The sequence below is a fragment of the Nomascus leucogenys genome, chromosome 7b (genome assembly GCF_006542625.1).
Source record: "Nomascus leucogenys isolate Asia chromosome 7b, Asia_NLE_v1, whole genome shotgun sequence".
NCBI lineage: Eukaryota > Metazoa > Chordata > Mammalia > Primates > Hylobatidae > Nomascus > Nomascus leucogenys.
The window spans coordinates 57,712,527-57,739,941 of NC_044387.1; the positions used below are offsets into that span (position 1 = coordinate 57,712,527).

Below are 27,415 nucleotides of genomic sequence, written 5' to 3' on the forward strand. Positions count from 1 at the left end.
CCCTACTCCGCCTCTCGGGATCCTTTAAGAGGCGGGGCTTGGCTGCCAGCAACGCGCCCGGGCAAAAGGCTGGGACTTTACTCCGGGTGGCGGCGAGGACGAGTCTGTGCTCCATCAGCTGCCGCACCCGCCGCCTCCCGCCCGCAAACCCCATCCCCGCGGTTGAGCCACGATGAGCGGCAGAGTCGGCGATCTGAGCCCCAAGCAGAAGGAGGCATTGGCCAAGGTGAGCCCTAGCCCTGGCCCGGGCTCCAGCCTCGGGCTGTGGCCCTCGCCCTCCTGCGGCAGCGAGAAGGGATGGGGCTGGGTGGGGGCCGAGGGTCTGTGGCGGGCGGCGGAGGGAGCAGAGACGGCTGCCCCAGCCTGGCCCGCGCCCGCGGATGGCTCCTTCCTCCCTCTGCCACCCTCAAGGTCCCAGGAAGTTTGGCCACCCCCTGCCCAAGCTCCGAGCAGCCGTGGCGGTGCCACCTGGGGAGAAGTGGTTGCTTGTGAGTCCCCGGAGGCCGCTGAGGGCACAAAGGCAACATTCATCCTCGGGACTGGCAGCCAGACCCTGGGGCAGGGGCAGGGGCAGGGGCCCAAGTTTCCTCCCATTTCCGGGAGGCTTTCTTCTTGCAGGGGCAGTGGCACGATGGAAAGGGCTCTGGATAGCTCCTTGGGAGACTTGGATAGCTCCTGCCCCGGCACCAAGCCGCTGTGCGACCTTGGGCAAAACCCTGCCCTTCTCTTTGCTCCTTGATGCCATGGAATGAGGAGGTTGGACCAGATGATGTCGAAGGGAACACCTCCATGTGTGACTTTCAGGCTCCCCCCATGACGCACTGGGTTGGTGTTAGTTTGAGCTGAGACCAGCCGTCCCCTATCTTGCATCCCAGACCCCTGCCTGGCTCAGGACTTAAGGTTTATGCTCCTCAGAAGGCAAGAAGTTGAGGCTGGCTTTGCTTTGGCACCTGTGACAAGGAGGGGGCAACAGTTCGAGGGCTGGACCTTCCTCTTCACCAACTAAATCTCTTCTCTGTCACCCCTGGGGAGTGAGGAGGTCAGCTCTTCTCTGGGCAAGAGCCGATTGGATCTGGCCCCAAGATTTGGAGGCTCCACAGCTGGGGAGTTTTCCACGGCTGGGAAAGGTGGGGTGGGGGCAGATGTATCCTGCCACTGGCAGCAGTGGGGAGGCACCAGCTCCATGAAGGCTTTGTCCCAGGCTGGGCCTCCCCCATCCCAGGAAGGCTGGACAGAGAGGCTTCAGATTTTACTGCTGACTCGCAGGAGAGGTCAGGCAGAGAAGGGATTAGGTGGTGATTAAACTGGAGACCAGGGGCTGGTTAGGGTCCTTAGAGAGGGGTAGCTTCATGCCTGCAGTTTGGAGGAGCAGTTTCCCTGGTGCACTGGGAGCTGCTTTGCAGGGTGGGATGGTCTGAGTCCCTGGCTGACCTAGGCAAGGGGCAGAGGTGGCCAGTCCTCATTCGTCTTCTCTGGGACTGCCCTCTAGGTCAGTGGCCAGGGAAAGGTGAATGGCTGGGAGCAGGAGGCTCAGGGAGGGCATATGGGGGCCTGTTCACCTACCAGGGAGTGAGAGGTTGGAGATAGGTGTGGCTGTCCCTTGAGGTCACTGTCCACCTCCTTTGTTTGGCACTACCTGCACTTTCCCGCTTCCTGGCTTCCCCTACTGGAACCATTCCCTCCACCTGAGTTGCCCACCTCCCTCCCCCTGCTGCCTTTGAAGTCCTTCAAGCCCAGCACAAATGCCATGTTTTATAGGAAGCCGTGTGAGACCACCTCTTTCTTCGCTCTGCTCCCCAGCAAACTCCTCACTCTTCCATGGGGCAGAAGACCATGGTGGAAAGAGTGTGTGCTCTGGACTCAGATAGACCTGGGTTCGCATCCCAGCTCTGCTAATGACTAGCTGTTTGACCTTGGGCATGTTACTTAGCCTCTCTGAGCTTTAATTCCGTCGTCTGTAGAATGGGGACAACACTTCTACGGGTTGTGAGTGAGGAGTAAATTAGCTACGGTGCCAAGATCAGCGCTGGGCGACAGGGAATGCTTGGTAAACTGACAGCTTTTACTGTAGTCTGTACCAGAGTGCCTACTATTACGATTAGCTGGGAACACATCTGCCTGCCCCCAGACTGGTGTGTGGGAGCCCTTGTTATGGGGCAGGGGCAGTGTCTCACTCCCTTCCCACTTCCTGCCCTACTTACCTGGCACCCCGACAAGACAGTGCTCCAGGCAGCATGAGTGCCCAGGTAGTGTCTGCAGAGTTGAACCATGTTAAAGAGAGGTCCAGTTGGCTGGGCGTGGGGGCTCACGCCTGTAATCCCAGCACTTTGGGAGGCCGAGATGGGCGGATCACGAGGTCAGGAGATCAAGACCACCCTGGCTAACACGGTGAAACCCCATCTCTACTAAAAATACAAAAAATTAGCCAGGCGTGGTGGCAGGCCCCTGTAGTCCCAGCTACTCGAGAGGCTGAGTCAGGAGAATGGTGTGAACCCGGGAGGCAGAGCTTACAGTGAGCGGAGATCGCGCCACTGCACTCCAGCCTGGGCAACAGTTCGAGACACTATCTCAAAAAAAAAAAAAAAAAAAAAAAAAAAGAGGGGTCCAGCAAAGATCTCAGTGGAGAGTCCTGGGCAGAGGGCAGCAGTCAGGGTGGGCCCTACCACTCACCCCGATGCCTCTCCCTACAGTTTCGGGAGAATGTCCAGGATGTGCTGCCAGCCCTGCCGAATCCCGATGACTATTTTCTCCTGCGTTGGCTCCGAGGTGAGGGAAGAGGGGCTGCGGGAGGCTGGAGCAGGGGCTTGTTCTGGGCAACAGAATGGCACCCTCTGAAAACCCTGCCCTTGGCAATCGGGGCATCTGGAGTGTCCAACCTTTAGCGCCAAAGGGCCCTTGGCAATGACATAAGCTCAACTCTCCTAGTGGATAAAGACACTGAGGCTCAGAGAGGTGAAGTGACTTGTTCCAAGCCACACAGTGAACAAACTGCAGGCAGAGAAAAGGGGAGAGTCCAGGTGGGCTGACCCTTGGCCCACAGCCTTTTCCATCTACTCGAGAAATCTGCTCTGCTAATGGAGTTGGGGAAATGGGCTGAAGAAAAAGTGAGAAAGGCCCCAGCTATGTGGGTGGTCGGAGGCAGAGCCAAGTGTAGAACCAGAGTCCTGGCCCCTGCTATGCCCTAGTGTGATGGCAGGTCCCTGCAGACCACAGTTTAGGCAACTTGAGGGAGGGACACAGTGCATGGGGAACCTGAGGGGCACAGCCTGACCTAGGGTGACAAGAGCCTCTTCAAACCACCACCAGGCTCTAGAGCCCAGGTCCTGGTTCCAGCTCTTCCCCAGCCTGGCTGACATGGTGAAACTCCACCTCTACCAAAAAATACACCGGGTGTGGTGGCGGGCACCTGTAATCCCAGCTACTCAGGAGGCTGAGGTGGGAGGGTCGCTTGAACCTGGGAGGTGGAGGTTGCAGTGAGCTAAGATTTCGCCACTGCACTCCAGCCTGGGTGACAGAGCAAGACTCCGCCCCCCAAAAAAATAAAAGTAGGCTGGGCACAGTGGCTCATGCCTGTAATTCCAGCACTTTGGGAGGCCGAGGTGGGCAGATCACAAGGTCCGGAGTTTGAGACCAGCCTGGCCAATATGGTGAAACCCCGTCTCTACTAAAAATACAAAAAAATTAGTGGAGGTGGGCCAGGCACAGTGGCTCACGCCTGTAATCCCAGCACTTTGGGAGGCTGAGGCGGGTGGATAACGAGGTCAGGAGATCGAGACCATTCTGGCTAACACAGTGAAACCCTGTCTCTACTAAAAATACAAAAATTAGCCAGGCGTGGTGGCCGGCACCTGTAGTCCCAGCTACTTGGGAGGCTGAGGCAGGAGAATGGCATGAACCCGGGAGGTGGAGCTTGCAGTGAGCCGAGATCATGCCACTGCAGTCCAGCCTAGGTGACAGAGTGAGACTCTGTCTCAAAAAAAAGTAACCTTTTTTTTTTTTTTTTTTTTTGAGACCTAGGTTTCACATTGGCCAGGCTGGTCTCAAACTCCCAGCCTCAAGTTATCTGACTGCCTTGGCCTCCCAAAGTGTGGTGTAGAATCATATCCTAAAATATTAAAGCACAAATTATGCCCTATTATTTAAAATTTGTTTTTTGAGACAGGGTCTCACTCTGCTGCCCAGGCAATGGGCATGATCATAGGTCACTGCTGCCTTGAACTTCTGGTCTCAAGTGATTGATTGATTGATTGATTGATTTAGAGATGGAGTCTTGCTCTGTTGCCCAGGCTGGAGTGCAATGGTGCAATCTCGGCTCACTGCCACCTCCGCCTCCCAGGTTCAAGCAATTCTCCTGCCTCAGCCTCCTGAGTAGCTGGGATTATAGGCTCCCACCACCACGCCGGCTAAGGGTTTCACCATGTTGGCCAGGCTGGTCTCAAACTCCTGACCTCAGGTGATCTGCCCACCTCAGCCTCCCAAAGTGCTAGGATTACAGGCGTGAGCCACCACACCCGGCCGTTATTTTTATTTTATATTTTTATTTTTTATTATTTTTATTTTTTTTGAGACGGAGTCTCACTCTGTCACCCAGGCTGGACTGCAATGGTGAGATCTCAGCTCACTGCAACCTCCACCTCCCAGTTTCGAGGGATTCTCCTACCTCAGCCTCCCAAGTAGCTGGGATTACAGGCATGTGCCACCATGCCTGGCTAATTTTTTTTTTTTTTTGTATCTTTAGTAGAGACAGGGTTTCACCATGTTGGCCAGCCTGGTCTCGAATTCCTGACCTCATGATCCGCCCGCCTTGGCCTATTTTTATTTTTGAAACAGGGTCTTGCTGGCCTCAAACTCCTGGGCTCAAGTGATCCTCCCACCTCAGCCTCCCGAGTATCTTGGACTACAGGTACACACCATTGTGACTGGCCCTATTATTTCTTTATGGACACATAAAGACATGCACATGCATACCCTAGGAGTCTTGGGGCAGGTGAAGAGATGTATTTTCCTTTTCTTTCCAGAAATTTCATAGAGCTGGCAGGCTCCTGAGAGGCTGCTTATAAGCATCTGAGGGCAGATGCATCCAGGAGCCTCTGGAAGTGTCACTTGCCCCTTTCCCCAAAAAAGCTTCCATCCCATCCCCCTACCCCAGTCCACCGCCCAGAGAGGGTGGAGGGGCAGCGTGGGGGTGACAGTGGAATCAGTTCAGGCTGGAGGAAATTTTGGCCCAGCATTTGCTGAAGGGCTGCAGCTAGAAGCAGGTGGGTGGAGAGAGTGGGAAGAGAGTAGCCTTCTTAAAGGGCCAGTTGCAAAACGATCCAGCAGACTAGGGAGCTGCTGTTTGGGGGAGAAGCATGGTTTCTGAGAGCCACTGAACAGCAACACAGCTCTCTTACTGAGGCAGGGGCCAGCCAGGGGTCTTGGCAGCTGGTCTCCCAATTCCTGGGGAGCCTCAGACTTCAGGCACAACTTACCCCCTCACAGTGGCGGTCATTCAAAGAAATGTGGTCATTCTCATTTGCCAGATGAGAAAACAGGCTCAGAGAGGGGAGGGGACTTACCTGAAGTTACACAGTTAATGCGAAGCAGAATCAGGGCAGAAATCTAGGACTCCAGACTCCAGGCCAGTATCCTTTCCAGGAAGCCACCCCTGCTCCTTAAAGCCAAGCTCAGCCTCTTACAACAGAGGAAGTGTCTCCTCGGCATTTCATTTGTGCCTCACATTTCCTGGGCAGGAGCTCAGGCCTGGTCAGAAACTAATATGAATCTCAATTGGGTTGTTTTTTTTTTTTGTCCTTAGAAAAAACCAGAACCCAAAAAACAACAACAAAAAACCAAGGCCTGGCATGGTGGCTCATGCCTGTAATCCCAGCACTTTGGGAGACCAAGGTGGGAGGATCACCTAAGCTCAGGAATTCAAGACCAGCCTGGGCAATATAGCAAGACCCTGCCTCTACTTAAAAAAAAAAAAAAAATTAGCTGGGTGTGGTGGCGTGCACCTATAGTCCCAGCTACTCGGTAGGCCGAGGTGGGAAGTCGCTTAATCCAGTAGTTTGAGACCATAGTGAGCTATAATTGCACCACTGCATTCCAACCTGGGCGACAGAGCAAGATTCTGTCTCAAAGAAAATAAAACAAAACAAACAAAAAAAAGCCTTTTCTCTTTCTCTCCTTCAATCTGACAAAGACCTTTCATAAAAGCCACACACCGGCAGAATGTCTGTCCCTAACCTAGGTGTGTGCTTGGGGCTCCTCTCCCTCCCTTTCTCCACTGAGGGCTTCAGTTTTCTGCTGGCTTCCAGGCATGGAGAGCAGGTCTGCAAGTCTCCTCTGCTTCCCCCTGACTGAGGCTGAGCTCTGGGCACCCCAGCAAGAAGGATCAGACAGCAGGATAAAACAAGGAAGTGGTGGAGGCCCTGGGAGGGAGGCAGAGCGGGTCTGAGTCTCTGCATTTTACAGGTCTAGGGAATGAATGAACCACCACCACCCAGACAGCTGCTCCTGAGCTGGGTTCTTGCAGTGCCCCAAGCCATGCTTTGAGTTGCCCCTGACCAGGGCAGCAGGAGCTTGGAGAGGCCTCAAGCAGGCACAGGGAAGCCTCAGGTGTGGTACTGCCAGGAGCAGGTGGCAACTCTGGGAGAGCCCTCACAGAAGATGCTGGATGTTGGGCCTTGGCAGATAAGGGTTAAGTAGACAGCCTCCCTAAGATAAGGGACTCACAGTTCGCCACCACTCCTGTTCCCTAAGAAGATAAGGGTTCTTCTCACAATAGTGGTGTCCTTCCTATGGAAGATTCTCATTTTCATGGCCCAGCTCCCCCATCACGAGAGGACAGTGCCTTGCATCTTCCAAGTGTTTCTAGCTTATCAGATGATTTGGTCAGAGATGTACAGTATCTTATCCAGGTCAAGTAGAGAAATGAAGAGCTGGGATGCAAACCCAGAAGATATTCCTCTAAAAGCTGTCCCATGCTGCCACGGCAGCACACAAAAAAGGGTGAGATTCAGTTCTGCCAGGATGTGTCCAGCACCTGTGATGGGTGTGGCATTGGTCAAATCTCTTGAGGGAGCCTATGGGCCCAGGAGAAGGGACTGATTTTCCTAACGGCAGAGTCAGGGAATGTGCTTGGCACTCCCAGAGAGCGATGGTTAAGGGACCGGTGACAGTCCAGAGGGCAGCCTGTCTGGCCCAGGTTCCACGGCTGTCAGCAAATCTAGATGCCAAATCCACAGAGGCATACAACTGGGAGGGACAGTTCATAGGTCAGATGGCAAAATTGATCAGAACCTGGATCTCAAAACTCTTTAAAGGATGGACTGAAGTTGACTGTAACAAGAAGAAATTTGATAGGGAAGGATCTAAGGTCTCTCCTCTCCACGTATGCAATGGAGGCTTAGCAGTGGCACAGGTGAAAAGGATTTGGGGGGTTTCAGTGCCTACAAGCTCCACCTGAGTTAAGGGTGTGCCTGTTGCCAAGAAAGTTCTTAGGCTGGGCGCAATGGCTCATGCCTGTAATCCCAGCACTTTGGGAGGCCCAGGCAGGTGGATCACCTGAGGTCAGGAGTTCGAGACCAGCCTGGGCAACGTGGTGAAACCCCATCTCTACTAAAAATACAAAAATTAGCCGGATGTGGTGGCATGTGCCTGTAATCCCAGCTAATCAGGAGGCTGAGGCAGAAGAATCGCTTGAACCCGGGAGGCAGAGGTTGCAGTGAGCCTGGATGACAAGAGCGAAACTCTGTCTCAAAAAAAAAAAAAAAAAAAAAAAGAAGAAAAAAGAAAAGAAAAAGAAATTTCTTAGACAACACTTGGGACTCTGCGTGGCTCTTAGAGCACACTCTGAGGGGGCCCTGGAAAATTGGAAAACACTCAAAGGGAAGTTATTTGCATGGACTTCAGACCAAGCTGTGGGGCTTCGTAAAGGCTCTAAGGATGGGCAGCACGATGATAGGGGAGATGCAGGGTGACAGCACAGAATTTTCCAGTCTTGGAAGTGTTGCATGAGGCTAAGGAGGCAATCCTACTCTCTGAGTGTCTCTGAAATGAATCTCAACTCAGTATCAATCAGCTGAGTGCAAATTGCAGCTATGATTACCTGGAACAAGTGGTCTTGGGGGTCAGTGAGGTCTTTGTGTTCAAGCTTGAGCAGGACAACTTTGGGTGCATCATGCGTAAAGAGGTGACCCAGGTGAAACTGAATTCAGAAACTTGTCAGGAGCCCTGGGAGGCAGGCCCTTTGTGTGGCTTTAGGGAATGTGTGGGCCCTTTGAGGACATGACAAGGTTGGGTGGAGGCTCATCAACCCCTCTATCCCACTGGGATGTTCTGCCAGCTCTGCCACAGATTATAGGGGCAGCTATATTCATCTTTGTTTTTTGTTTTTCTTGGGACGGGATCTCGCTGTGTCACCCAGGCTGGAGAATAGTAGCGAGATCTCAGCTCACTGCAACCTCCACCTCCCAGGCTCCAGCAATCCTCCCACCTCAGCCTCCCAAGTAGCTGGGACTAGAGGCACATGCCACCACCTGTAGCTAATTAGTTTGGTTTTTTTTTTTTTTTTTTTTTTTTTTGGAGAGACGAGGTCTCACTGTATTGCCCAGGCTGGTATGTTCATCTTTGAACTGTGGTGTCAAGGTCTCAGGATTGGATGTGTCTGTGGAGGAGATAAACTTTGTGCAAGGGGGAAGGCCAAATGATAAGAGGATCCAGGGTTCATTTTCACTGAGAGGAGGGAAGACCTTTAACTTGATTATAACCACTGGAGTAAAACTCTTTTGACCCTGAAGTTACAATGGCTGCCCCCAGCTGCCCTGAACTTTGACCTGCTCTCCTCACAAACCTGGGGCCTGTGGTGCCCCAGAAGTTCTCAGTAAAGGCTCTCATGTTAGCTTCTGCTTATGGGATGGTCTGAGGGTTAGCTGGAGAGATGACTGAGAGGAACTGGCCCTATCGTGGGAATATGGGAATCTCCCCATCCTTGGACACCCAGTCCTGCTAACCTAACCGTGACCAGAACTATTTCCCTGTTACAGCGAGAAGCTTCGACCTGCAGAAGTCGGAGGCCATGCTCCGGAAGGTGAGACACATTTGGCTGTTGCCTCAGTTCCTCCCCATCAGAATCACTCCTTGCGTGGACTTCTTTTGCCGCACGTCCCATCCCAATCACAGCTTTTGGCTTTGAGTATTAGCCGACCACTGTTGCCTTATCCCTCTGGGACAAACTGCATTCCCTTCCCTGGCAACACAGGCTTTCATAGCTCTGGGCCAGCCAAGAATGATAATCTGTTCTGCTAAGACCTCTAAAACAGGCAGGGCCTTCTTTTCCATTCCTGCCTAATGCCTTCGGGTGACCACTTATGATCTGGTGGTCCATTCACGCTGTCACTTATTGCTACATGCCTATTAAGCCTCCCCCACTATCCCTGCTTTTTGTTTTCTTTTTTTTTCTTTTTGGAGACAGAGTCTCGCTCTGTCACCCAGGCTGGAGTGCAGCAGTGGCGCGATCTCGGCTTACTGCAACCTCCGCCTCCCGGGTTCAAGTGATTTCATGCCTCAGCCACCTGAGTAGCTGGGATTACAGGCACGCACCACCACAGCTGGCTAATTTTTCCATTTTTAGTAGGGACGGGATTTTGCCATGTTGGCCAGGCTGGTCTTGAACTCCTGGCCTCAAGTGATCCACCCGCCTTGGCCTCCCGAAGTGCTGGGATTACAGGTGTGAACCACCATGCCCGGCTGTCCATCCCTCCTTTTAAAAATTTCCCCATTGTATCTTTGTAGCATGTGGAGTTCCGAAAGCAAAAGGACATTGACAACATCATTAGCTGGCAGCCTCCAGAGGTGAGCACAAATTATCCCACCTCATCCCTATGCTAGGCCTTTCAGACCCACAACCTGGGTCCTGGATCCACTGGATTTGGATCCTTAGAGGAAAGGTCTGACAATGCCCACTGAGCCCTGATGGTCTCCAGAATGGGCATCTGTTGCTACCCAGGGGAGGGATGTAGAGAAAGATACTGATGAACCTGGAGTAAGGCCCTGTGGTCCAGGCAAGGTATGGATGCCTGCTGACCAGGCGGCTCCTCTGTGTCTTTGCCCAGGTGATCCAACAGTATCTGTCAGGGGGTATGTGTGGCTATGACCTGGATGGCTGCCCAGTCTGGTACGACATAATTGGACCTCTGGATGCCAAGGGTCTGCTGTTCTCAGCCTCCAAACAGGACCTGCTCAGGACCAAGATGCGGGAGTGTGAGCTGCTTCTGCAGGAGTGTGCCCGCCAGACCACAAAGGTGAGTGGACCACCGTGGCTAGAAACAAGTTGACCACAGCAGAGGCATTCCAGCAGAAGCAGGGATGTCACACAGGAATATAAGCACAGCTTCAGGGCGAAGGCCCAGACTTTTTTTTTTTTTTTTTTTAATTTTTAAAACTTTTTTTAGTAGAGACGGGGTTTCATCATGTTGGCCAGGCTGGTCTTGAACTCCTGACCTCAAGTGATCCACCCACCTCGGACTCCCAAAGTGCTGGGATTACAGGTGTGAGCCACTGGACCTGGCCGAGGCCCAGGCTTTGGGATTTCCTAGACCAGTGACATTTCCAAGTTTTAGAATATTCCCAAATGTCTATTTTGCCATGTAAGGACTTTAAAACAATGACCATCTATTGTTGCTATCATTAACACCCAAAACTATAAGAATGGCAATAATCTCAGATTATAAAGCAGTCCTTTAGGAAGCTGCAGTGAGCCAAGATCGTGCCACTGCACTCCAGCCTGGGCAACAGAGACTCCATCTCAAAAAAAGAAAAAAAAAAAAGGAGTCCTTTAAATTGAATAAATTTAGCTTCATAAAAAACTCACTACATTATTGTTATTTTTCTGATTTATCTGGGGACCCAGTGAAATCTTATTGTGGACCCACCCATCCTTGAGCAAGTATTTGGGTACCACTGGTACAGAGGATCTCAGATTCTTGCTTCTCTAATTCTGTATTTAAAAAAGATAAGGATGGCCGGGTGTGGTGGCTCATGCCTGTAATCCCAGCACTTTGGGAGGCTGAGGTGGGCAGATTGAACCCAGGAGTTCAAGACCAGCCTGCGCAACATGGCAAGAACCTATCTCTACAAAAAAAAGTAAAAAATTAGCTGTGCACAGTGGCACATACCAGCTACTAGGGAGGCTGAGGTGGGAGGATCACTTGAACTTGGGAAGTCGAGGCTGCAGTGAGCCGTGATCACACCACTGCACTCCAGCCTGGGCAACAGGGCTAGACCCTGCATCAAAAAAGATAAAGAGAGCTGATTCCCTTACTGAGAAAAAGACTGAAGAATAAGCAGGAGCTGCCACTTCCCTCCTGCCTTCCTCTCAGCAGTTGTAAAGATCCAGTGAAATGGTGTCATAAAGTCTAGGAACATTTCCACACTCATCTGCAAATGTTCACAGAGAGCCTACTGTGCGCAGAGACCCTGCGGATCTGGGGATGCAGGAAGGATTAGACGTGGATGCACCCGAGGGTTCAGGGTGCACAGAACATCTGTCCTCGGGCGTAAGTGGCTCTACGGGTACCGTGCACAGACCACACAGTGACTCAGGAAGGGGGAGGCCATCGGGCCAAACTGCAGAACCAAAGCCATCTCAGATGTCATCTAGATCCACCCAGTCATGTACTGGATTCATAGAGACCTGGGCAGGAAGAGTGACTCGCCTAGACCACAATTCTGGCCTGGGGTGATTATCTCAATTTGGAAAACTCTAGGTCCGGCCCTAACTAGCTCTGGTTGCTCTGTGGGTGCACAGTGCAATCATTTGCCCTGGACTGGAGTGGGCTTCTGAAGTAGGACAGCCTGACAAGACTTCCTGCTCTCTGTTCCCTGCAGTTAGGGAAGAAGGTGGAGACCATCACCATAATTTATGACTGCGAGGGGCTTGGCCTCAAGCATCTCTGGAAGCCTGCTGTGGAGGCCTATGGAGAGGTGAGGGGCAGGGGTGGGGAAGAAGGGGACAGAGGGAACGGGAGGAGGAGTGGGCCCCTCTGCTAGGCTGTCCTATGGGATGGGTGAGGCGATGGGGGCAGATTCTGAGCCTGCTGGAATCAAGAGTGATTTTGTTTCCACAGTTCCTCTGCATGTTTGAGGAAAATTATCCCGAAACACTGAAGCGTCTTTTTGTTGTTAAAGGTAAGTTGGGAATTTCTTGTGATAAAGCCAGATGGAAAACAGGGGTCAAAAACATGACTGGGGCAGACGGAGGGTCAAACAGTGAGCCAAAAGAGGGGGTCTGAGGACATGTTCAGAAGACTGCTGCCCCTGCTAGTGTGCTGGCTCACGCCTGTAAACCCAGCACTTTGGGAGGCCAAGGCAGGAGGCTCTCTTGAGCCCAGGAGTTTGAGACCAGCCTGGGTAACACAGCAAGACCTCATCTCTATAAAAAAGTTAAGGAAATGAGCTGGGTATGGTGGTGCATGCCTGTAGTTCCAGTTTCTCAAAAGGCTGAGGCAAGAGCATTGCTTGAGCCCAGGAGTTTAAGGCTGAAGTGAGCTATGATTGTGCCACTGCACTCCAGCCTGGGCGACAGAGCAAGTCTCCGTCTCAAAAAAATAAAAATAGGGCTGGGTGCAGTGGCTCACTCCTGTAATCCCAGCACTTTGGGAGGCTGAGGTGGGCAGATCACTTGAGGCCAGGAGTTCAAGACCAGCCTGGCCAATATAGCAAAACCCCATCTCTGCTAAAAATATGGAAATTAGCTGGGCGTGGTGGCCCACACCTGTATTCCCAGCTACTCAGGTGGCTGAAGCACAAAAATCACTTGAACCCGGGAGGTGGAGGATGCAGTGAGCTGAGAGCTCACCGAGGCTGAGGCAAGAGCATTGCTTGAGCCCAGGAATTAAAGGCTGCAGTGAGCTATGATTGTGCCACTGCACTCCAGCCTGGGTGACAGAGCAAGACTGTCTCAAAAAAATAAAATAAAAAGAAGACTGCCCTTCCCATACGCAGACTACTTTACAACTCACAGAGCTTTCAGTATTTATGACCGCCTTTGAGCCACCCAGCCTGATGAGATAGGAAGAGACCATTTGATTATATCCACTATAAAGATGGGAAGGCTGGACCTCAAAGATGCCCATGCTGAGCTGCACACCCTGGGCTGCCTATGTGGGCTCCACAGCCCTAGGGAACATGTGGCCCAGCATGGGCTGGTGGGAGGGTAGGAGGTGCTGCAGAGGACGCTGTTAGGGACAGACTGGGCACTGCTCCCAGCCTCACATTATCTGGTCTCTGTTCCAGCCCCCAAACTGTTTCCTGTGGCCTATAACCTCATCAAACCCTTCCTGAGTGAGGACACTCGTAAGAAGATCATGGTCCTGGGAGGTAAGTGGTCCAGACTATTCTCAACCCCAAAGGATGGTCTGTAGCCTAAATCGGGTCCAGCTTTAGGGGTGTGGCCGTAGCCACCAGGGTGAAAGCTCCCTCTGCTAGTTTGGGAGCAGTGGGACCCAGGAGCAAGCTGGGGCGGAGCTAGTGCCTTCGTCTGTTTTCCTAAGAACTCTTTCTCTCAGACACTCTAGAAGTAAGCACTGGGTCCATTATTGTAGATTCAAAGATGAATGAAACTCCAGTCTTTGCCCTCAAGGAACTTACAGTATAACAGGAGACAGAAGACCTAGAAAGAGAGGCTGGATGCAGTGGCTCATGCCTGTAATCCCAACACTGGGAGGCTGAGGTGAAAGGATCACTTGAGGCCAGGAGCTCAAGACCAACCTGGGCAACAAAGCGAGACCCTGTCTTTACTAAAAAATACAAAATAGCTGGGCATAGTGGCGTACACTTGTAGTCTTAGCTATTTGGAGGCTTAGGCAGGAAGATCCCTTGAGCCCAGGAGTTCAAGGCTGCAGTTAGCTATGATCGTGCCACTGCACTCCAGCCTGGGCAATAGAGCAAGACCTTGTTTTTTAAAAAAAGACCTAGAGAGAGAAAGCTATGATATAAACTAGAAAAGACAGTAGAATAGTCATAGAGAGGGTGCCACAGAAGTTGCAGGAGCAAGGTTGCTTTCAGTTGGGGAAAACTAGGAGCAGCTTCATTTGATAAGCACATAGTGTGTGCCAGGCCCGAGCTAGTGCCAAGACTACAAAGATGAATAAGACAGAGCCCTGGCCGGGTGCGGTGGCTCATACCTGTAATCCCAGCACTTTGGGAAGCCGAGGCAGGCGGATCGCTTGAGCTCAGGAGTTCGAGACCAGCCTGGCCAGCGTGGTGAAACCCCATCTCTGCTAAAAATAGAAAACTTAGCCAGGCGTCGTGGTGGGCACCTGTAATCCCAGCTACTTGGGAGGCTGAGGCAGGAGAACTGCTTGAACCCAGGAGGTGGAGGGTTGCAGTGAGCCGAGATTGTGCCACTGCACTCCAGCCTAGGCAACAGAGACTCCGTCTCAAAAAAAAAAAAAAAAAAAAAGGTCCCTTGAAGGTCTTTTGGCCTCTCTGGGAAGGCAGACACAAACAAATCTATCAGCATGCTATGGCAAATGTACGGAAGGGGAAACCACAAAGTGCATGGGAGCACTCAGCGGGAGCAGTCACTCCACCTGAGCTAGGAAGGGGGTGATGCCTACCTAAGCTGCGTGCTATGGAATGAGTAAGAGTCTGCCAGATAGAGCAAGGCAGGACGCTGCTTGGCAGAAAGAAGAGCATTGAACAAAGACCTTACATAGCATGGCAGAGGCAGCTGTTATAGAATGTGAGGCAGGGTGTGACAAGGTATGAGGCTGGAGAGGGAACCAGGAGTCAGGCCCCAGAGAATCCAGGGCACTAGGTTGAGCAGCTGGGATAGGACTCTACAGGCCACTGGGAATCAGAGGAGTTTTCAGCAGGAGAGTACTACAGATTTTAAACCGAGACACAGTACTAGCAAGATTGCGAAGGCTACCAGTTTGCACGATCCTCTGTCTCTACAAAAAAAAGTAAAAAATTAGCTGTGCATAGTGGCACATACCAGCTACTAGGGAGGCTATAGATTTGTTTGTGTCTGCCTTCCCAGAGAGGCCAAAAGACCTTCAAGGGACCCCCCCCTTTTTTTTTTTTTTTTGAGACAGAGTCTCTGTTGCCTAGGCTGGAGTGCAGTGGTGCAATCTCGGCACACTGTTGTCACAGTCCATGCAAGAGGTGTTGCAAGCCTGAATCGGGGAAGTGGCAATAGGGATAGAGAGGAGAGGATGGATTTAAGAATTATTTAGGGCCAGGCGCAGTGGCTCAGGCCCATAATCCCAAACACTTTGTGAGTGTTTGGGAGGCCCAGGTGGGTGGATCGCTTGAGCCCAGGAATTCCAGATCAGCCTGGGCAACATGGTGAAACTCCATCTCTACAAAAAATACAAAAATTAGCCAGGTGTGGTGGTGTGTGCCTGTAGTCCCAGCTACTTGGGAGGGTGAGGTGGGAGGATCGCTTAGCCCAGGAGTTTGAGGCTGCGGTGAGTCGTGATTGGTGCCACTGCACTCCAGCCTGGGCAACAGAGCAAAACCCTGTCTCAAAAAAAAAAAAAAAACTTCTATAGGAAGTAAAACAGCGGAACTCAATCGATTAGATGTAGGAAGTAAGGGAGAAAGAAATCTAGAATGAGCTCCTGGTGTCTGGCAGAGGTGACTGAGAGATGGTGATGCATTAGTTCAACTGGGGAAAACAAAAAAGCTTGAAGTTGAGCTTGAGGAGTCTGTGAGATATAAAAATGTTGGGAATACCTGAGTTTGAAGCTTAGGAGAAAACTCTGGTCTGGAGATTTGGGAGTTATCAAATAACAGCAGCAGCTAAAACCTTGTCAGTACGTAAGACTGCCTATGGAGGAACAGAGGCGGAACCCTGGAGAACATCCGAGGTCAACAGCAGGCAGAGAAAGCGAACCCACCAGGGAGACTGAGAAGAAGTGATTGAGGTTGGCAGAGAAGCAAGTCAACAGGGAATGGATATGCAGGGAAGTAGGGGCAACATCGGGGCACAAGGGAAAGTGTGACCCAAAACCCAGCAAAGAGGACACACAGGCATCAAACCAGCCAGGGACAGGCAGAGTTCAGTTTTGCTGAAGTGGAGTGGAGGGAGAAAAGGCTAGAAAGGTAGATTGGGCATCCAGGTGTGGTGGCTCACACCTGTAATCCCAGCTACTCAGGAGGCTGAGGCAGGAGGACCACTTGAGCACAAGAGTTTGAGACCAGCCTGGGAAACATAGTGAGACACCGTTTCAAAAACAAAACAAAAAGGTATATTGGGACAGGCTCATGAAAGGGTGAATGCCACCTATGGCACTGAACTTGGGGGGTAGGTAAGAGGGATTCTGAAGGCTTCACAATGTTCATCTTTTGGTGACACATCAGAAGTGGAGATTTTCCAAATGTGTGCTAGTGAGACCTGGGGAGTGAAGTGAACTCGTCAGGGAAGTGTAGGACTTCTGGGTTCCAGACTTAGCTCTGGCAGCAACAAGCTCAAGCTGTTTTTTTTTTTCTTTTTTAAATTTAGGTCCCCATAAAAGCATTCTTTTTTCTTCTTTGAGGGAGTCTTGCTCTGTTGCTCAGGCTGGAGTACAGTGGCGTGATCACAGCTTACTGCAGCCTCAACCTTCTGGGCTCAAATGATCATCCCACCTGTCTCCTGAGCAGCTGGGACTACAGCCAGCATACCCACTTAAATTTTTATTTTTGGTAGAGACGGGAGCTCACTATGTTGCCTGGGTTGATCTTGAACTCCTGGGATCAAGCAATCCTCCTGCCTCGGCCTCCCAAATCACTGGGATTACAGGCATGAGCCACTGCACCCAGCCAGCTCTCTGCTTTATGTTGCCTCGGTTATTCTCTCTGTAAGACGAGAAGAATCCTCCTGGCCTTATCCCAACTCTCCAGCTGGACTGGGGGAAGAACTATAAAAGCTGAGCAAGAGGTTTTTATGATTTTTGTTTTTTCTGCTGCTACCACCCACCATGGGCATGAGACGGTTTGGTTTCCTGGCAGCAGAGCTGTGTAGGAGGTTCAGTCTGTTCCCCTACCCACACCTAAAACTCTTTCAACCAAACCTACCTCAGGCTGGGAAGATACAGAATCTTCAACAGAGGGGGGAAATTCACTCGGGCTGGTCACTGGAGCTTAGCAGTGCAGATTAAATCACCCCAAGACCACAGACACTGTGTTCCCAGCAGTTGCATGGTCTTTGGTCCCTAAAAATCTGAGGGCTGGCAGACTCTGGACAGTTTCTATGGGTCTCCAGCCAGCATGACACTGGCTTGTACCCCAGGGCCTGGAGCTGCTGCCTATATATGCTCTATATAGTAGGCATGGGCAGGTTTTAGTATCAAAATATTGTACCTGGCTGATATTTATGAATTTGGATTGGTGAAGAAGTGGTTCTTAGCACTGGCTGTGCTAGAGCCAAACTCTCCTAGACAGGAAGGAGCTTGGGTATAAAAAGAAAAAAAAAAAAAAGAGCCAAATTACTGGTGGCTCAACAGCTGAAAACAATAGGAGCAGAAGTGAAATGGTGGCTGGGGTAAAGCCAAGAATCCATTTAAGGGGTGACTCTACAGAGATGCATTTACTTATTAAGTCACGACTTAGCTGTAGGGGAAGGTGGGGGAAAGACACATAATTCTACCCTCACAGTGTTCAGTCTAATCAGGACAGAGTATGTGCATTCAGGCCTTCCTGCTCGCCACACGTGCTGTTTCCTCTGCATGGAATGTCCTTCTTCCCTTTCTTTGTCCCCCCTCCTGCTGTACTTCAGTGTATCACCTCCCTGGGGTAATAACATACTCTCACATGTGTAAGGCACTTTATGGTTTAAAAAGCCCTCTCGGCCGGGCGCAGTGGCTCATGCCTGTAAACCCAGCACTTTGGGAGGCCGAGGTGGGTGGATCATCTGAGGTCAGGAGTTCGAGACCAGCCTGGCCAACATGGTGAAACTCTGTCTCTACTAAAAATACAAAAAATTAGCCGGGTGTGGTGGCGGGCGCCTGTAGTCCCAGCTACTCAGGAGGCTGAGGCGGAAGAATCACTTAAACCCGGGAGGCGGAGGTTGCAGAGGTTGCAGTGATCCAAGATTGCGCCACTGTACTCCAGCCTAAGCAACAGGGTGAGACTCTGTCTCAAACAAAAAAGCCTTCTCAAGTACTTAGTTCATTTCACTTCCACCGTAACCAGGCAGGGCAAAAATAAGGTCACTTGGCTGTTCAGACACGAGGACAGGAACCAGGGTCTCGATTTCTAGCCTGGGGCAGAGCCATCCTCTGGCTCCTACTGAACCCCCTGCAGTACTATGCATGCACTTTGTGCTCCTAATGCAGGAATTTGAGGTGGGGTGTTGTGGGGTGCGATGGATGGGTTTTTTCTGCCTCTTTAGTGTAGACCACTAGGGTTATGGCGAAATCTTACCTAGCGTTGAGATACATCTCTATCCTTCCTTCCCTGTCCTGCCAGCAAATTGGAAGGAGGTTTTACTGAAACATATCAGCCCTGACCAGGTGCCTGTGGAGTATGGGGGCACCATGACTGACCCTGATGGAAACCCCAAGTGCAAATCCAAGGTATGAGCCGCCAGAGGCTGGAAGTGAACAGGGATGCCTGGCTCAAAGGCACATTCCAGTTCACTCCATGCCATGCTTCTAGATCAACTATGGGGGTGATATCCCCAAGAAGTATTATGTGCAAGACCAGGTGAAACAGCAGTATGAACACAGCGTGCAGATTTCCCGTGGCTCCTCCCACCAAGTGGAGTATGAGATCCTCTTCCCTGGCTGTGTCCTCAGGTAGGGGCCTGGGCCCTTCCAGGAGATCCGAGCTTTCATCTATAGGTCCTGATAGGTGGGCTGGAATAGGAGAAGCCCTGGTGCCAGGATCCCCGAGAGGGCACACACAGACAGAATTATGTCTAAACTGGTGATGTCCCCTGCAGGTGGCAGTTTATGTCAGATGGAGCGGATGTTGGTTTTGGGATTTTCCTGAAGACCAAGATGGGGGAGAGGCAGCGGGCAGGGGAGATGACAGAGGTGCTGCCCAACCAGAGGTACAACTCCCACCTGGTCCCTGAAGATGGGACCCTCACCTGCAGTGATCCTGGCATCTGTAAGTATCTCTGCCTTGGCAATGCCTTGAAGCCCCATGTCCAGCTTTCTGCCTGTGAGGTTCCTCTTCCTCCATGGATTTTTGGCTCTGAGTGTTAGAACTAGAAGTGGAATGCCATCAGTTCAATCCTCTCCTCGTATAGATGAAGAAATCTAGACTTGGAGACTTGTTTATGGTGACCCAGCTGGTTAACAGCAGGCTGGGACTTTGATCTCATAGTCCTAGGTATGGGTGAGTCACAGTCCTAGGCAATCACAGGGGTTCAACACATCTGCTTTCTGGTCCAGGTCTAACTGGGTCTGTGACTGGACAGATATTTCTTGGGGATGCTCCTTCCCAGAGGTCACAGAGACAGAACTGTCTGGGTGGGCATGGGATCACAAGGTAAGTGGAGTGCTCAAAAGTCCAGCCTTCACCCCTGAGTTTCACTCATCTCCCGGCTGACCAAAGAACGGACACAGACTATGAGCAGGCAGTTTACACAAGAATATAAGAATGGGAAACAGACACTGGAAAAGGTGCTTAATCTCTCTTAACTTTGTAATACCATTAAAATTCCCCTTGACTCAGCAATTCTACTTGTGAAAATTTATCCTGCAGAAATACACAAATACACAAAGATATAGGAACAAGGATATTCCCGGTAGCCTGGGAAACTGGCAGTAAACCATATGACCATGATAAGGTCTGTTAAGTAAATTACAGTCCATCCATACAATGTTAAAGAGAATAAACTGACATGTAAAGTGTCTGGGACATGTTAAACAAATAAGCATGAAACACAGCATGTATGGTATGTACTCACTTTGGTTAAGGAAGTGTGTACACAGAAAAGAATTCTGGGGAAATTTATGCTAACTCTAACAGTGGTTATCTCTGGGGTGATAGGATGTTTATGGAGGGCTTGCATTTTTCCAGTATTTCTGCAAATATATTTTATGATGACTACGTATTAATATTACATTTATAAGCAGAAAAACCATACCTACATCCCCAACACCCACAATCAAATCTCCAGTTTCTTTTTGTCAGAGCCAATGGAAAATCAATGAGAGCAAAGGCTTTATCATCAGAGCTGAGCTGGACTTGACTAAAGGCTAGCTCCATGGCCTTCGGCAAGTGACAAAACCTAAGCTTTGGTTTCCGGACTGCTACCCTGGGGGTGTCTCACAGGGATACCTCATGATTTGATGTGATAAGTTCTGTGAGGCACTTAGCATAATGCCTGGCATAGAGCAAGCACTCAATGCACTATAATCACCACTATTATTGTTAGGATGAGGCCTGTGGGAGAAGGGCCATCCTGGAGACAATGCCGGGAGATGGGAGAAGCCCTGTGCCCCATTTCTACGACAGTACCAGCACTACTGGGAGATCTGAACTAGCCTCACAGATGTCTTGGCCTCTCTGCTTGTCCACACCGTCACCCAACCTGAGATTTTGCCTCCTTCCTCACATCCCAGGCACCCTTCGTCTCCACCGCCCCCTCCTCACAGATGCTCTGTGGTACCATATAGCTCCTGGGGGAGGCGGAATATTCTTCTTAGTGAGCAGCTGGGTCCTGGGGGAGAAGGCGTATACTGTGTGCTTCAGCAAGAACAAGGCTTAGCACCAGCCCAGACAGTGTCACCCACAGAGGAGAAAGCACTTAATACATATAGCTTGAATTTTTTTGTCTGTTTCTTTGTTTTTAGTAGAGACGAGGTATCGCTGTGTTGCCCAGGCTGGTCTCGAACTCCTGGGCTCAAGCGACCCTCCTGCCTTGGCCTCCCAAAGTGCTGAGATTACCAGCATGAGCCACCATGCCCAGCCTTGAATTATTTTTTTAATGGATGGGGAAGCTGAGGCATAGAGAAGGGATGTTCTCCCACAAAGTAGCTTGTGTAGACATCAAGACAGAAGACACCAGAGAATCCTAGAGTCCTGATCCAGAACCTCTTGGCCATTGACTGTCCTGGATGTGACAGAGAGTGTGGAATCCCAGACCAGGGAAGTAATTGACTCACGGTCACAGAGCCAGTAGGAGAGCCCCAAACCATTTTCCAGCATCTGCCCATTACCCCTCTATCTTCTCGTTAGTATCTGAAGGACACTGCCCAAGAAGGGAACATGAACCTTTTAACATAATCAGGCTTGGGCTTGCTAACCCCCAAATTCATTTTAGCTCCTTCTGGATACATTCCCAACCAGAACCTTTACCTGCCTGCAGGGTCTTGTCTGGGATCTGCTCCTTGCCCATTCCCATGAGGAGCAGAGGCAGGCCACAGGATCCGTTCCCCCTTCCCAGGTACAAAGACAATGAAGTTGGAATCAGCTGTTACCCGGCGCCACAGCTAAGGTTAGATGTGAGCCCACAGAGGACCCAGTATTAGCTTGCAAGCTCATCTGTGGGAGGGCAATGCCCTTGGAGAACCACGAGACCCCTGGAAGGCAGAACAGTCATCCAGTGGAGAAATTAAAACTGCGCCAGCCTCCAATGGCAAGAGCACATTAACCTTCCCCAGGCTTCTCTGGTCCTTATCCCAGTGCACTAAATTACCGAGGAGGAGAACCAAAGTTTGAATTGATTTCGCTTTTGTTTTCTCACCTAATATTTACCAAGGGCCTACTGAGTATAGAATACTCAACTAGGAATGAAAAGATTCCCAAAGAAAGATCTGGACTTTGTCCACTAGAAGTGCACAATGTGGTCAGAAGACTGGAAACACTGTAGAAAAGGTCAGCAGTGCTGTGGTGAAAAGAGCCCAGCCAGGCACCAGGAGGCCCGGTTTCTGAGTCCAGCTTTGCCAATGACTCTCCCAGTGTTTTCAGCAAGTGTCTCTGTTAGGTTTGGTTTTCCTTCTCCTTAAAATGACAGAAGTGATGGCTGGGCGTGGTGGCTCATGCCTCTAATGCCAGAATTTTGGGAGGTCAAGGCGGGTGGATCACTTGAGGCCAGGAGTTCGAGACCAGCCTGGCCAACATGGCAAAACCCCGTCTCTACTAAAAAATACAAAAATAAGCTGAGTGTGGTGGCACATGCTGGTAATCCCAGCTATTTGGCATGAGAATTGCTTGAACCTGGGAGGCGGAGGTTGCAGTGAGCCAAGATTGCACCACTGCACTCCGGCCTGGGTGACAGAGAGAGACTCTGTCTCAAAACAACAGCAACAATAAAAAGAGAGGAGTAAACCAAAGCAGATCTTAATCTGGGGTCCCCCAGAGCAGTGGTTCTAAATCATAAAGACCAAACACTTCCTCTTTACAGCAAATAGTGTCTAAAATGTCCCCTTTACTATTCTGAAGTGAAATTCAAAATACATAAATTCTGCATATTATATCCCGATAATATAACCCATCCTACCTACACACATAATTTAAAAATCAATATACTCTCCTATGGTAATAGAAAAGAGATATAAAAGGGAACTAATTTAGAATATGTATTTTTTCAATACATGAATGAGAGGGTAAGGTTGTACCTTTCCCATTGGGAACCATGGCCCCAGAGGTTCTACAGTGGGCTCCAGGAAATCTAAAATTGTATGCTTTCTTTTTCTTTCTTTTCTTTTTTTTTTGAGACAGAGTTTCGCTCTTGTTGCCCAGGCTGGAATGTAATGGCTCGATCTTGGCTCACTGCAACCTTCACCTCCCAGGTTCAAGTGATTCTCCTGCCTCAGCCTCCCAAGTAGCTGGGATTACAGGCATGGGCCACCACGCCTGGCTAATTTTGTATTTTTAGTAGAGATGGGGTTTCTCCATGTTTGTTAGGCTGGTCTTGAACTCCCGGCCTCAGGTTATCCGCCCGCCTCAGCCTCCCAAAGTGCTGGGATTACAGGCGTGAGTCACCGCACCCGGCCAAATTGTGCACTTTCATCAGATTCTCAAGGGGGTCAGTTACCCAACTAAAGTTAAGGAGCCTTATCCTGGAGGGTGTCTGGGGGCTCTGTGAGTCTATGATTAGTGTCAAAATGAACCATGGAGACTCTGGAGCTGCAGTGACTCCACTTCCCTCTGGCCTGTGGCTCTCTGATCAACCCCTTTCTTGTTTCTGAGGCCAAGTATCTTGCTAGGCAGGGTCATTATCGACCTAATACTTGGTCCAGCGAATGCAAAGGACCTCTCCTCCAGCATGGTTGATTCTGGTTGCTAAGGCTCTATCATCCAGGGCAGAGATGAAGCTTCACTCTTGCCAGAGGGACTATTGGCTCTGAAAGACCTCTAGTACAGGGGAAAAATAGATGACTAACACCTTACACCATGAGGAAAGAGTGGGTGGTGTGTCTACCCTTTGTCTAAACTATGCATTTTGTCCAGGGTCAGGAAAAGGTTAAGTCTTAGGATTAAATACAGGATATTTTTTTTCTTGCTTGGAACAGTGACAGAAGACCAGGGGAAGGATGGGGCAGAGCTAGTGTTTTTGTTTTCACATTCAGTTCTCCTGAAGGGGTGTTTGGCTGAAATGGAACAACTTCTCAAAGAAACAGGGTTAGATTAAAAGCAGCCTGTTCCTCTGCCAAAGTGTGGAAGCTTTCTCTGCCAAGTGCATGCCCATTTTCTCTTTCCAGAGGAAACCACTGCTAATGTCTATTATCCTATCAAATATCTTCCATCTAGAAGCATTACATGTTTCCATAATAAACAGGGCATACAGTGCTCGCTTTGTCAGCACATACACTAAAATTGAAACAATACAGAAATTAGCATGGCCCCTGCGCGAGGATGACAATCAGGTTGTCTTAAATAAACAGAAAACAGGACATACACACACACACACACATATATTCACAGGAATTGTCTGTCATTCACTGTATGTTTGAAGGAATTTTGAAACTGTCAAACTCATCACAGGATTTGAGGAAACCTTCCCATTAGGACAAGCACCAGAGTGGTATCATCAGAGAATCTGGGAGTCTAAACAGACAAAGCAGTAAAGCCAAAAGTATTTTTACCTATGTGTTTACAAAAATGTTACAAACTGTCTACATACTGTTCTGCAACTTGTTTTGGCCTCAGGACACATTGTGGACAGTTTCCTGTCACTTCTGTGGAGCTAACCTCTTTTTTAAAAAATATATCAGTATTCTATCATATGGATTACAATATAAAATTGTTGAAGCAATTCTCCTTTGATGAACATTTGAGTTTTCCCAATCTCTTATTATTACAAATAGGGATGCAACGAGCATCTCTGTCCATTTACCCTTTTGCAGGATAAATTCCTGGTTCAGAAAGTTTGCACATTTTACCTTTTGTCAGAAATTGAACAGGGCCAGGTTTTCCAGGGTCCAAGTCAGGCAGAACAAACGCAGCAATGTGGACCAGAGGGAAACTCCAGCTCTGTCATTTCCTCACTGTGTGGCACCAGAGTCACACCACCTCCTTTTTATCAGATATAAAACAGGACTACTGCTGAACTCATAGAGTTGGGGTAAAGAGTGAGATAACATATAGATTACCAACCCAGTGCTGCGACACACAGCTAGTATTGTTATTATTACAACTGCTACTGCTGCTGCTAATTCTCCTCCCTCCTTTCAAAGTCCAGTTCAAGCTCTAAGTCCTCTAAAAAGAGTTTCACATGATTTCAGTCTACCAGGCCCTCTTCTTCCAAGCTGGTACAGATGAGATGGTCTCTGTCACTCATCTGGCACTTGGCATGTTCTGCCTATTTTTTTCTCTCCATGAATGTCTTGTCAACCCCGCTAGATTAAGTTTCAGAAGGTCAAGGATCATTACCTAGGCTACCTTCATCCCCATGACCTGCCACACTGCCTTGCTCAGTCCCTAAACATCAAAAAAAATCACTGTCCCCAAGCCCTTTGCCAGAACTGCCTGAATGTCTGTCTGGTTTCTGCCTCCCCTCAGATGTCCTGCGGTTTGACAACACCTACAGCTTCATTCATGCCAAGAAGGTCAATTTCACTGTGGAGGTCCTGCTTCCAGACAAAGCCTCAGAAGAGAAGATGAAACAGCTGGGGGCAGGCACCCCGAAATAACACCTTCTCCTACAGCAGGCCTGGCCCCCTCAGTGTCTCCCTGTCAATTTCTACCCTTGTAGCAGTCATTTTCGCACAACCCTGAAGCCCAAAGAAACTGGGCTGGAGGACAGACCTCAGGAGCTTTCATTTCAGTTAGGCAGAGGAAGAGTGACTGGAGTGGGTCTCCTTGTCTCTCAAATACCTAAGGAGTCCCCAGGAGCTGGCTGGCCATCGTGATAGGATCTGTCTGTCCTGTAAAGTGTGCCAACTTCACCTGTCCAGGGACAGCGAAGCTGGGGGCGGGGGGGCGGGTAGCAGGGAAAAAAATTAGAAAAGAGTGAAAGATTGGGACTTAACACTTCAGGGAAGTCAGCTGCCGGGGAGAAACTTGCTCCTAAATGAACATGTAAGTTTAGATCGCAATGAAGAGTAGCAGGGTAGCTGGTTGCTAGAGTTACGCTGGGGATCAGAAACTTCCAAACTTTTTAGCACTGAGGCTGGGGTAGCTTTTGGCTTTTCCAAGGTCTCAGGAGGTGGCCTGAGTCAGCACACGTCTTCCCACTCGGGTAGACAGGCTGGTCTCTCCCTCACTTTGAGACTTTGGCAACTCCTGGGCCATACAGCCTGCCTCTTTGATTACTAATGATTGTCACTGACTCAGAGCCTCCTGGGACTTCGGGTACCCACCTGCTGTTCTCCATGCAAACAAAGCGCAAGGGAAATGACCCCCAGGGATCACAGCTGCAGGGAGGGCCAGGGAGGTTGGGGGTGGGAGTGAATGCTAAAAGCAGATCGTCCAGTGTCCTTTCAGTGCTACCAGCCTCTCACCAAGCAGTCCTCCATGTGAGCAACCCCGAGACAAAAATGCTAAGTGGGATCAAGAGAGCAGCACTGGGAGAGGGTGTTTGCCAGTCTGAGTGTTCCGCGGTGCCCGCCAACCCGCTTCCTGACTGGCCTGAGCAAGCTCTTACCAAGCAGTTCCATTTCTGTGGGAGGCATGCAACGCGTGCAGGGAGTTCAGGTGCCGGTCGGCGTGGCCAGGCCTGGAGGCCCCCTAGGCAGGAGGCCGCCCAAAGGCGGGGCCGGCGTCTCGCAGACCAGGGGCTGGGGACGGCCACAGACGGCCTCGAAACCACAGCCCTTACCCCAATCCCACGAGCCCCGCCAACGAACCACAGGTGCTGGGCTGCACAGAACATGGGAAGGCGGCCCCAGACCTGGCGGGCACGCCTTTCCCTTAGAGCCAGGCCCCGGCCCCGCCTGGGACGCTCATCTTGCGAAGCTGAGGGAGCTCGGGGCAAAGGCCGGGCTAGAGCGGACCGGAAGGGGCCGAGGCTGCACGGGCCTCTGCCAGAACGCTCAGGACATCCCGGCCTGCGTTTACAACGCTGTTAGGAAAATTAACCAATAAATAAAGCAACGTTCAGTGCGCAGGGAGTGAAATTCAATGCCCACCGCTTGGCTCCGCGCTGCCTCTCACTCAAGAGGCCCAAACTTAGACGGCCTCAGAGACCCAACAGCCTTTTCACGCCAATAGGTAGGGCGCATGCGCAGAAAGCCTCTTCGGCTCGCTAGCGTGAGCTTTCCCAAGGGGCCACGTCCAGCTTGCCTTCTGATTGGCCCAGCTGGTGGGTTGTCTTCCGCCATCTTTGATCAGGGCACTAAGGATGCTCCTGATCGCCTTCACAGTGAGGGCGGAGGCCCTGCCCCGCCAGCTGATCAGTACGTGCAGCGCAGCCTGTGCGAACCAAGTGTGAGTCTGGGCGAGCGCCTGCGGAGCTAGCATTGGGCCCAGAGTGAGAGGGAGGTGGAGGAGCAGCGATCACGTGGTTTTAGGGACTGTCTAATAATTCCACGCCAGCATTGCCGGTGTTTCAGGGGCAGGAGACCGCTGCGTTCCCCACCAACTTTTCTCCCACGAACCACCCTCCCCAACCTACAAGCCCAGCTCCGCTTGAGGTAACTGCTGACGGGACTGTCCTATACAGCCCTACAAGACAGAAGCGCCTAGGGCTGAAAGCGGGGGCCTCAGTAGGGAGCCAGCCGGGGCCTCAATAGGGAGCCAGTGTTACTCATTTTCCCTACCTTTGATGAAAATAAGAGCTAATTCTTAATGAGGCCTACCGGGTATCACGCAAAAACCCTGTGCTTACTATTATACTTTGGGTTGTTGCAAAGATTAAAGGAAATAAGCCGTGCAAAGCGCTTAAGAGCTTGGTATAAGTAAGTGCTCGTCAATGTTGGCTACTCTCATTTTTTTGCAGACGTGGGAACTGGGGCTCAGGGAGGCTAAAAGCCAGTAGGCGGCATAGCTAGGATTTGAACCCAGGATTGTCTCCATCGCCGCTTAATTATACCCGCCAAGGAGT

The 27,415-nt window shown here is 50.6% G+C and overlaps 1 protein-coding gene and 1 non-coding gene across 4 annotated transcripts; both read left to right on the forward strand.

Annotated features, from left to right (window-relative positions):
* Positions 1 to 27,258, forward strand: SEC14L2 (SEC14 like lipid binding 2). Of its 3 annotated transcripts, XM_030816098.1 has the most exons (12): positions 1 to 226; positions 2,691 to 2,766; positions 9,030 to 9,073; positions 9,778 to 9,837; positions 10,098 to 10,286; positions 11,872 to 11,967; positions 12,111 to 12,171; positions 13,279 to 13,362; positions 18,442 to 18,548; positions 18,631 to 18,770; positions 18,917 to 19,086; positions 24,934 to 27,258. In XM_030816098.1, exons 1-12 carry the CDS (start codon positions 173 to 175, stop codon positions 25,062 to 25,064), a joined length of 1,212 nt encoding a protein of 403 aa, XP_030671958.1. In that variant the 5' UTR covers positions 1 to 172; the 3' UTR covers positions 25,065 to 27,258. The 3 variants fall into 3 exon arrangements, with proteins under 3 accessions (XP_030671958.1, XP_030671959.1, XP_030671960.1); XM_030816099.1 differs by lacking the exon at positions 2,691 to 2,766 and having other exon boundaries at positions 4 to 226; positions 24,934 to 27,256; XM_030816100.1 differs by lacking the exons at positions 1 to 226; positions 2,691 to 2,766 and adding an exon at positions 4,869 to 4,903.
* Positions 23,719 to 23,823, forward strand: LOC115836131. The gene has a single exon (XR_004031129.1). It is a non-coding gene; the product is annotated as a U6 spliceosomal RNA (small nuclear RNA).
* Positions 27,259 to 27,415: the final 157 nt, after the last annotated feature.

Excerpts from the sequence above, each read along its gene's own strand:
- SEC14L2 (XM_030816098.1), top strand. The coding sequence starts at position 173 with ATGAGCGGCAGAGTCGGCGATCTGAGCCCCAAGCAGAAGGAGGCATTG. Across the intron at positions 2,767-9,029 it reads TCTCCTGCGTTGGCTCCGAG|CGAGAAGCTTCGACCTGCAG; the intron begins GTGAGGGAAGAG and ends TCCCTGTTACAG. Across the intron at positions 13,363-18,441 it reads GAAGATCATGGTCCTGGGAG|CAAATTGGAAGGAGGTTTTA; the intron begins GTAAGTGGTCCA and ends CTGTCCTGCCAG.